The sequence below is a fragment of the Merops nubicus genome, unplaced genomic scaffold (genome assembly GCF_000691845.1).
Source record: "Merops nubicus isolate BGI_N331 unplaced genomic scaffold, ASM69184v1 scaffold5919, whole genome shotgun sequence".
In the NCBI taxonomy this organism is placed as follows: Eukaryota; Metazoa; Chordata; class Aves; order Coraciiformes; family Meropidae; genus Merops; species Merops nubicus.
Genome location: NW_008630044.1, coordinates 1 through 10324, shown reverse-complemented (window position 1 = coordinate 10324; position 10324 = coordinate 1). Strand labels below are relative to the sequence as shown.

The 10324-nt window shown below is 42.4% G+C and overlaps 1 protein-coding gene across 1 annotated transcript; it reads right to left on the bottom strand.

The window, feature by feature from the left end:
• Positions 1-2834: 2834 nt before the first annotated feature.
• VIM (vimentin) lies at positions 2835-10315 on the bottom strand (the record flags this gene model as incomplete). Its single annotated transcript, XM_008947125.1, has 8 exons — positions 2835-3450; positions 3959-4044; positions 4477-4520; positions 4613-4833; positions 5215-5340; positions 5849-6010; positions 6156-6251; positions 10250-10315. Coding segments are annotated over 8 exons (843 nt in total), but the record flags the coding sequence as incomplete, so codon positions are not given.
• Between the last annotated feature and the right edge of the window lie 9 nt (positions 10316-10324).

Sequence of the window (10324 nt, the reverse complement as noted above, 5' to 3'; positions counted from 1 at the left end):
CGGCAATACGTCCCTGAAACAGAAACGAGCCGAAAATGTCAGGCTGAGGGGTTTGCATGGAAACTGTTACAACCACCGTGCAGAGGTTTGGCTGCTGTGGACTTGCCCTTTTCTAAAGCAATGAGTTTGGCCGCTGCACTCTGAAGCCCATAAGCAGCTTTTACCTCTGGCCAGTTCATGGGACTGGGGAATAAGCCTGGGCTGGCTTGTGAGGGGCCCTGTTAGCAAGAGCGTTGCAGCCCTTATTGCAAAAGGGATCTGTGCAATGAAGTATGCAATATGCTGTAGAGAGAGAAGGGTCCTACGGTTAAGGTAGCTCTACACCATGTTGGAGAACCAAATTCTTTTCCTGCTTGTGCCATGGCTTTCCTGATTGAGATTTTTCAATTTAATTGTGCTTTGCATTGGTACCACTGAATGTTTCAGCTTCATTTCTGTGGGAACCTGATCTGAGGTCAGGACTGGGAAAGCACCCGGACCTGAAATCAGTAAGTGCCTTAAAAGCACACAGTGCTAAGTGACCTGAGGTTAGCTTCTGTTTCTGAGCTTGGCAGTTGTGCTTCAAGGCCCCACGTGTGAAACAGAGCTGACAACACCCCTCTTGTCGCAGTGCTGTTACGAAGAACCATGAGAAAGATCATGGGGTACTCCAGAAGAAATGAAAAATTCAGAATCTTTAAAGCAGATAAGCAGGGGGATGCAGACATAGGAGGTCTGAAAATGCTCTAGCAGTGAGTGGTGATGATTCCTGAAGTGCTGTCAGGTATGTGCACTGAATGAGAAAAGGTCCTTGAACTTGCAGCTGAAATCCATCGTATTATGCATGAGCACAAAGGGATTAAATGATGATTGAAGATGTAATTATTTTTTTTTGGCACTTCCTAACTCTGCATGCATTACTGCACTCAAGCTAATACCTCTTAGCTTATTGTATGCAAATGACTTTAAATTTTTCAGTAATATCCAGGATTTCCTTCCCTTGTAGAAGGATTTGCAATTAAAATCTTCAATACTTACCTGCTGCTAGGACACCAGTAAGATTCTCTGTCCAGCCACTCAGCTGCTTACCCTCCCCAAATGTGGGAATTTATATCCCCCAGGCACGTCCCCTTCCACCTGTGGACATAAGCAAGCCCTGGCCAGGAGCAGGAGCTTCCCAGCACCAGAGGTGACCCAGCAGGATGTGATCTCCCCACAGCATGGGTCACTGCCACCAACAGCCCAATGACAGGGACATCAGCCACAAGTTTCTCCATGCTCTGTGGGTGCCTAAAGGTGATTGAGAGTCTCCAGGATATATTTAAATTGACTAATGGAAGAACAGAGCAGTCCCAAAGTGCCCAGTAACCCACTTACATGTGGGATTTGGCACCTGCAAATAGGACTTTGAGCATGAGCCCCATAAGTGCTTTAAACACAGGCAGTACTGGGTTCCCCGTCTGGCATGGTGAGAGCTGGCCCAGGCCCATTAGGGAGGTTTCTCAACAGACTAGGATAAGCAGTTCCCTACAGGCAGTTTTCTGAAGGTCTCAGTTCTTGGGTGCTTTTTCATGGCTTTGCCCGAGGCCCCCAGGTGCCTGACAGTCTGTGGGGCAGCTTGGCGCATTGGGGTAGCAGCCTGAGGCACAGCGATGCCACCACCCTGCCACCACTGCTGATGGATGGCTTTTCACCACACTGGCATCATGCCCCATCCAAAGTGTCTTGAGTTCTTTTAACTTCACATGTAAACCAAGCTTTCAGGGCTTCAGAGCAGTCTTGCAGCTCTGTGCATTAAAAAAGATACAGATTTCCCACCAAGCACAATATGGCAGCAGTAGAAGCATCAGAGTCATTTGCAGATGTAACAGCTGAAAAAAGCTGCCACAAGGAGGGGAAGAGAGAAGGCAAGAGCTTTTGGTTGGGCCAGGAATGTGAGCAGTCTCGGTGAGCCAAAATATTGCATTCAAGACTGAAATGTGAGATGGAGGACAGGAGGACAGAAGGGTGGGAGAGCAGGAGGGTGAGAGGAAGGCAGGCAGGAAGGAGGGGAAAATATATTTGAGGAAGGCAAACTGGATGGCAGAAGAAATGCATTAGCTATCTGTTCCAGCTATCCAGGAGCTTGGAATATGGAGTCTCTGCTAACAGTTTCCATATTTCGCAGGATTATTAAAAAAAATAGAAAATTAAAGGAAAGAAAGCTTCTGTCTACATTAAGTGAAACAAATTACATATAAGAACTCGATTATCTGGAGCTTTAATACTATTTACTGTGAATAAAGCTCATATTTGGAGGCAGTCACTATGTAAACTCACGGGAGAAGCTACACAGTGCTCACTGGAGGGTAGGACAAGTGCCCAGCCCCCAGTGGAGGCTGCCTGGTAAGAATCAAAAAAAAAAAACACCCAGAACTTTTTGGATGGGGATAACAATAAGTTACCTGTAAGAAAAACAAGTCTTTCTTACAAACACTGATGTTCAACACAGAACAAGCATTGAGGCTCTCTTTTTAATAAAAGAGTTTAAGTGGTGCAATCAAAGCACCCGTAGGGCAAACTATTCTTGCTATGCATTCCCTTTAAACACCTCTCCCAAGTCCCACTCCATCTGAAGCCTTCACTTAGCTTCTGTAACACAGACAAGCCTTTGGGAACTAGGCTTTCCTGGAAAATGAAGTCAATGCATCATGTCAGCTGTTAACTTTGCAAATGTGTTGTCCCAGATAAGGGCTTGAGTGAACCATTTCACAGCTACTCAACTAATATGTTTTACAAAGCTTAATTTAAAAGTGTTTGAGGCTTTTTTAGATCTTACTGAGTTAACTAGTATATGGAAGCAAGATTAACTTTCATTAGCTTGAAGTATCAGATTTTATTCAAGTGATAAGAAATACCATAATACATTATGCATCTGCCAGTTATAGTCCATTTTAGTTGGTTCCAAAACCTAAGCAGTAAATGAGTAAGACAGTTTATCTAGTTAAATTGAAAAAACAGCATTCTACACAACCAGTACTGGAGATGTCAACCGTATAGTCATTCCAGCATTACGTTATGGCTTTCCAGAAAGTCATGAAGTTAACAAATTAGAACACATCAAGAGCCATTTTCCAGAGATTTATTGAAGTAGCGACAGGTTGCTCATAATGTGCTGGAAAAAGCAGTTTTATTGAACTCACATACTTAACAGTATTGTGGCACAAGATATTGCTATTGTAAACTAGACTCCATTGTAAACTCTAATCCTTCAGGGAGAGTCAGTTTGCAAGATCTAAGACCTATTTCCTAGCATAATAATCTTGCGCTCATGGAAAAACTGCAGAAAGGCACTTGAAAGCTGTTTCTTCCTTTAAGACATGGACTTTTTTTAAGTCTTGCTGGTAAGAATTTCTCCTGCATTAGTAAGTGTGCATCTTTACTTCAGCTTTACTCCAGGTCATCATGATGCTGGGAAGTTTCATTAATAACCTGTTGAAAAACAGAGATACTTGCATTAAAATCTCAGTAGCAAGACTGTTGTGGGTTTTAGAGTCAGAATTAGACCATCCAGCACCACAGAAATGTGAACAGGTATCAACTCACTTATAAATGAGAAGTTCTGGTGGGCAAATAGTGTAGAGAAACCATTCAGGCTTTATTGACCTAGTCTGAACACAGTATCTCGTCCAAAACACGTACCTCTGTTTACTGCCACATTTTCCTCAGGTGATGTGAAAAATCTTTTGAGAACTTGCTAACTTGGCTGAACATATCAATAGTCCCTCTTCAGGTAACTGTCAGCCACTTAAGCTTTTATTTTAAAATTGTGTGATTGTTTCCTCAGAAAGCTGTTTGCTTCATCTGTATGTTCAGCCACATTGTTAGGATTGCCAGATGCTGTTCCACTCAGTACTTACTGTCATATACAGGCTGCACTGACCAGAAGGCAGAGTATTTTAAGATAACCAGTTGTGACAAAATAAAAGGTACCACTAACCTGTCCATCTCTAGTTTCGACAGTCTTAATTAGAAGTGTCCTCTTTGAGTGAGTGTCCACCATTGGCTGAGACTCAATGTTGGTTTCTGTGGAAGAAAATGTATTATTATCACCAATAGTCTAGATGAAGTGCCTCCTCAAAGAAATGAACTTCAACAGATTTTAGTGTCTTACTTTCAGGATCCTAATTTAGTAAATATAAAAGTCTTCTGCTCTGAATTTTAAGCCAATCTCTCCATTTCCTCTTTGTTCCCCTTAAAGTACCTTCAGCAAGCATCTAAACCAATCACTTGCTACATACCAATGTTTTAAAGTATCTGTGCCCAGGAACAAAGTTGCTCCTCCTATCCAGGGCTAAGCAATTGAAAATATTTTAGTTATAGCTAAGGAACACTCACATGTATATGCATTTATGCAAGTTCAAATGCTAGAGTAAAAGAAACTATCCAGGACCCTTTTGCTTGGTTTGATTGCTTGACAGAACACCTGCCTAAACAGAAGTAGCAGAAACAGCTTACCTCTCAGGTTCAAAGAGGCAAAGGTTGGAATAGGCATGTTAATCCTGAAGGAGAGAGAAACGGATCAAGTCAGACATGGGTACAGAGTGTCTTCTAGTAACTGACAGTTACAAAAGTGTCTGTATGTGACTTTTACCTGCTCTCTTCACCCTCCAGCAGTTTTCTATAGGTGGCAATCTCAATATCAAGAGCCATCTTTACATTCAGCAGGTCCTGGTACTCGCGCAGATGGCGAGCCATTTCTTCCTTCATGTTCTGAATCTCATCCTGCAGGCGGCCAATAGTGTCTTGGTAGTTAGCAGCTTCAACAGCAAAATTCTCCTCCATTTCACGCATCTGGCGCTCCAGGGATTCGTTCTGGAAGACAATAACCAAGTAAACACTGTTGCAGTTCAGCCACTCTTCCCCATCCTCTAGACCCTTACTATTTTTACAAAACAGAAGTTGAGTTACATTAGCATCCTTTCTGAAAATGCCCAGACATATTATATGTGACAAGAACATTACACCAAGAGACTGAATTCATTGTTTACATCTTCAGTCAGACTAGTTCGGTGTTTCGATCTAACCGGTGCACGCAGGCAAACCCCAAGTCCACAGCATCCTTTCCAAAAAGTACCAATATGCTGCTGTACTGCATGGGAGATCAGCTGCATTTACACCTTTATCAACAATTAAACTGCAGTGCTTCAAGCTGCAAAGGGCAGAATGGACCAACAACTGCTGTCTTCTACTTACGCTTCCCTTAAGAGCATCAACTTCACAGGTGAGAGACTGAATCTGCCTGCGGTACTCATTAGCTTCTTGCTTGGCCTGGCGCAGCGCGTCGTTGTTCCTGTTAGCAGCTTCAGACAGGTCTGCAAACTGGAAACACCCAGTTTGGTTAGCACGACTCTTCAACAGAAATGGTGTCACAGGCTTTTCGTTTGGACACAGTATTTCAGGGCAACTGAAGCCATTACAAGCCTTAACACATGAAACATTTAAGTATTAGCATTACCCTTAAAATGCCTTTCTATTTCTAATTGTTATATTGGGATTCATAACTACAACCTCCATATTTTTTCCCCCTGCCATGTACACATCCTATCTTTTCACCCATTCATTCACTCCTCCCTCCAGTATTTCATCCAACATCTGCTTCCAGGTGCAAGCATAGGAAAGACCCCAAGCATGCACCCATTACTTTGATGTTGCACTTGGAGCACAAAAATTTTCCAGCTGTACTCTTCCCAGACTAGGAGTTTAAGGCAGACACTGTGGCATGGCTGTTTGTGTCCAGTATGGAGGCAGAGAGGAAAGCAAGTGTCACAGCAAAGCTGCTATTACAGCTGGTTCCAGCACCTTATGCATCTGAACAGATTTCACTTACTTTGGACTTGTACCACTCTTCAGCCTCCTGAAGATTCTTAGCAGCAACGCTTTCATACTGTTGGCGAACGTCACGCAGGGCAGCAGTAAGATCAGGCTTAGAAACATCCATATCAATTTGGATGTGCTGTTCCTGGAGTTGGGCCTGCAGTTCTCTGATTTCCTTAAGAGGGAAGTAGACACTCAGTGTTATTGCACAGTAACATAAAGAATACATCCAGGTGGGGTGTCTGGAGCAGAACCAGGGAGGAGTTTACTTGCTCACTCGACTGTCAGCATCTAATCACAGGCCTCATTATTCAGCTTACCTCATCATGAAGCTTCTTCAAGAAAACAATCTCCTCTTGCAGGGACTCGACTTTGCGCTCGAGATCAAGACGTGCCAGAGAGGCATTGTCAACATCCTGACCAAAGAGAAGAATGATCAGCAATCTTACAGAACTGATGCAGAGAAGTCTTCTACGGCAGGTTCAGTAGCATAACAGACTGATGCTACATCTGAGCTTTGGGCAAGACAATACAAAAATCAAGGGCTGTGGAAAAACCTTTGCCACCTCCTACCCTAGCCTCAAAGACAACTACATGCACCTTTATTGTGATTTTGGGAATGATACAATTAATATATAGATTAATTCATCTTTGCTGATGTATTGCTGAGCATGATCAAGAACACACAGATCATGGTGGGTGTAAATCCTTTTTGAAGATGAAGCAGGGACCTGGGTGAGAAGCCAGTGATAAGCACTTTTAGCCTGACTACACTGAGAAAAAAGTATTGGAATTTGCAAGCTTCCATTCTTTCCTAGATGGGCTGAAAAGTTAACCCATGTGCCTACATGCCTATTAGTGGACTTAATTTCTGGATTATTTTTTATGGACTCCTTTGTGATCAACTACAGAGCCCTCTGGGTGCACCGATCACAGCTTGAAAGCATACTTGTAAAGCTAGGGAAGTATGTATAGGAACTGCAGGTATTTACTTCCCCAAGTGGTTCAACAGATCTCCCTTGAGAAAAAGAAGGTATGAGCATAAACACAAATTGAGTTAGTCACCGTTGCCTACACCCTTATAGTAGCTGGCAAAGATCCCACCTTTTGCTGGACAGAGATAGCCTTAATCAACAGCAAAAATTCACTTAGGGCATAACAGGAGATATGCCGTGAATGTTACACAGGAGCAGCTTGAATTAGTTCAAAAATATAACTTAAGACTAAATGTTGACTGCTAACTTCTTACTTTTTAGATGTGCAATTTAAATTGTTCCTTTCATTCTAGGTACATACACAGCTGCATGCTTATGTTCACATGGTATTAATCCATCAGGTTTTCACAGCTTACTCTAAAGCTATTTTGGCTCGCCCAAAGCATAAGCATTCCTAATCAGCATTTCTCACTATTACGGTGCTTTTGAAATAAGGAGTGTTTTCTTTAGACTCCTAAAAAGCCATTCTTTGGGTCACTCCTACTCTGGGGCAAGGTTCTTGCTCTGGAAGAATTCTTCTGTTTTTCTTATCCAGCAGAAAACCCCTTTGATTCTGTAACTTCCCTTTCAGTTCCAGTTTTGCATCCACACAGTTTGTATTGGCTCTGTTTTTCAATTCAGATAAAAAAAAAATTCATTAATTTCTTCTCCTTCTACCAAAAAACTGAAGATCATTCTGGAGGGAACTATATGGCTATGACCCAACATGTTCACACAATTAGACATCCTAAGAGTTTCCAGTGGATTTTACAGAAATCTGCATCCTGAAAATTAATTTTTTCATGGCAACTGAGCAGCTACAGTATTTTTAGTTTATAATATATTGAAAGCATCTTAAATTGAAGACACAGAGTATATAGTATACATTTTACTATATATGTTATCATTAAGTTTGTGAGTAAAGAAACAGTGTATCTATTTTCTAGACATATGGAAAACCACATAAATGAATAAGCTCCTTGCAGCCTGAGCAAAGTTTAAGGCATACATACATGCAAGTGCATTATGCATTGATTTAATCCTAGGAGATTCTTTAATGCCAGCCATGTAGTTCAGGGGGTTGAGCATCTGTATTTACTTCAGACAAACCTCATGTTAGCCAGGAGCAGACCTGTTAGTCTTGCCATAGGTTCAGGACTTACTCCTTGCTGCCAGAGTGGCTGGCAAAGCTGCAGTAAATAACTTGCTCAAACTGTGATGTTTGTTTTGCCTCAAAGTAAAAAGACCCACTGAACCTTTAGGTTTATTTTATGTAGTACGCCTGTCAACAACTGAGTAAAATCACGTCTTTGTCCAGGAGAAGAATTAAAATTCAGTACATATGATTTGAACAGTCTCTAAAGTAGGCAGCTTCTGGAAATATGACGTTTATGTTCAAATATTTGTTCCATTTCTTTTAAAATACTGAAGCACACAACTGCTCCATCAACTAAAACTAAACTTGATGCTACATCAGGAACACCGAAGTACTTGCTGCAGTGCTCTGAATCGATGTGTACAACTTTCCAGTGCCAATATAATGGTATAATAAAGAAGTTGTGCCTTCTATTGTAAAAAAAAAAAAAAGGCACAACAGGATGCTTCAACTTCAGTGTTGTATGAATGTAGTTTCACTTGCAGGAGAACAATAATTACACTGAAACACATTCAGTTTCCAAAGCCTGTGTGTTAAGCCCACCCTTTTCACAGTAAGGAAAAATCAGCTATTTCCATTGTTCATATCAAACACACCAGCATGCACTGGTTATGTCACGATCGACTTTAGCGTAGCGCTTCTAGACAATGATTTGCAATTCTTAGGCATAAGCTACACCTTAGGAGGTTAAATGGATCCAGTTCTGACTGTACTGCACACACAGACCTGCTAAAGGCTGAGCCCCAGAACAACTTTCCACAGCGCAGGGAGGAGCCGGATAATGAATGTTGGATATGCACAAAGCCGAGCTCACTTAAAAGCCTAAAGACTTCATGAATTTTAATTGGTTTGAAATAGAGGTAGACATGCCTTGAAGTGCACCAATTAAGTATGAAAGATCATTTAAGCCAGCCTTAAGTCAAAGGATCCTTCAACTGAGTTCAACAATTCATCAGAATAATTAGGTTCTCCAAAACTAAGTAAAATGCTTCTGCATGGAACTTCACACTACATTACATTGGCTCAGCACTTAAAAAAAAACAAAACAAAACAAAACAGAAGCCAAAGTTAAGGCAGAGACTGTGAATTCCCAGACTCCAAATTGCAGTAGGTGTCTTGGTTTCCACACGTTATCTCACAAAACCACCTGCTGTCCTTCAGAGACTATAAATACACTGTAGTCAAAACCCTTGCCCAGGGAACAGCTGACTATCAAGTGATGATTTCCTAAATGGTGACATCTGCTAAGGTCTATGTAGAGCTTTGGGTCGAAGTCAGCCTGTTCCCAGCTGTCTGGATATAAGGGCAGTGATTTCCAGCCAGGAGGAATGCTAACAACGCTGTTTCACATCAGTAGTTTTAGGGATGAGACCTTGTTTTGAGAAGGCACATTCCTAAATATCACCTAATCCAAACAAGGCTTAATCCAGGTTGAAAGCTGGTTTTGCAGAAGTGAAAACTTGAGCTTAACACTTTCTGAACACTGTTTGCACAGTTGCTTCTGGCTGTCATGTAGGTTTTAGTTTATCTGGATATCACAGAGTCCTACAGAGACTAAACTCTCAACACAACTTGTTTCCTACATTAACATTTCATTTAGAGAGGATTAAATTCTATGCTCTTAATAGACATCCAGAGGAGGCAGACTTGACTGCTGTGACCTCACCCCAAGGAAGAGATTGTCTAATTCTTGTCAGCAGACAACCATATGAAAAATTTTAGATTTCAAACTGTCAGCCATAATGCACTGACCAAAGTGATTCATTGAAAGGAACTCAGTTTTCTGTGAAAACTGGACCATACACTTCCCAAACGCTTTTTGCTAGAAATATGCCCATACCATTACACATTTATTAAGAATGCAGCCCACTGCGCCCTCCCCTCCAACACAAAGGGATCTATTATTCCAATCTGCTGCCACCACACTCGCCATAAAGCCCGTATCTGCATTCCACATGAATCCCATAGAAACCATTAATACCCTTCAGCCGAGCGAGCAGATGGGCCCCTTTCACTTTTACTGGATCGGAAAGCGATTCCACGTCGAGGCGCTTTTTGTACACCAGGCTAGACTTGGATAAAGCAAGACAATAGTTTCCCTCCCCCCACCCCCGCCCTTCGGGCCGCAGCATCCCCCTAAAGAAAACAAGGAGGGTTTGCGTGAGAACGGATGGAATTCCTTTGTGCGAAGCAGGGCAACTCCTGCAGCCCCGTCCTCCCGTCCCAGGCACCAGCACCACCCACGGGCTCCGCTCCGCTCCTCCCGCCCGCCGCCCCCGCAAACCTGTCTGAAAGACTGCAGGGTGTTCTCGGCCTCCTCCCGCTGCAGCATCTCCTCCTGCAACCTGGAAGGGGCGAG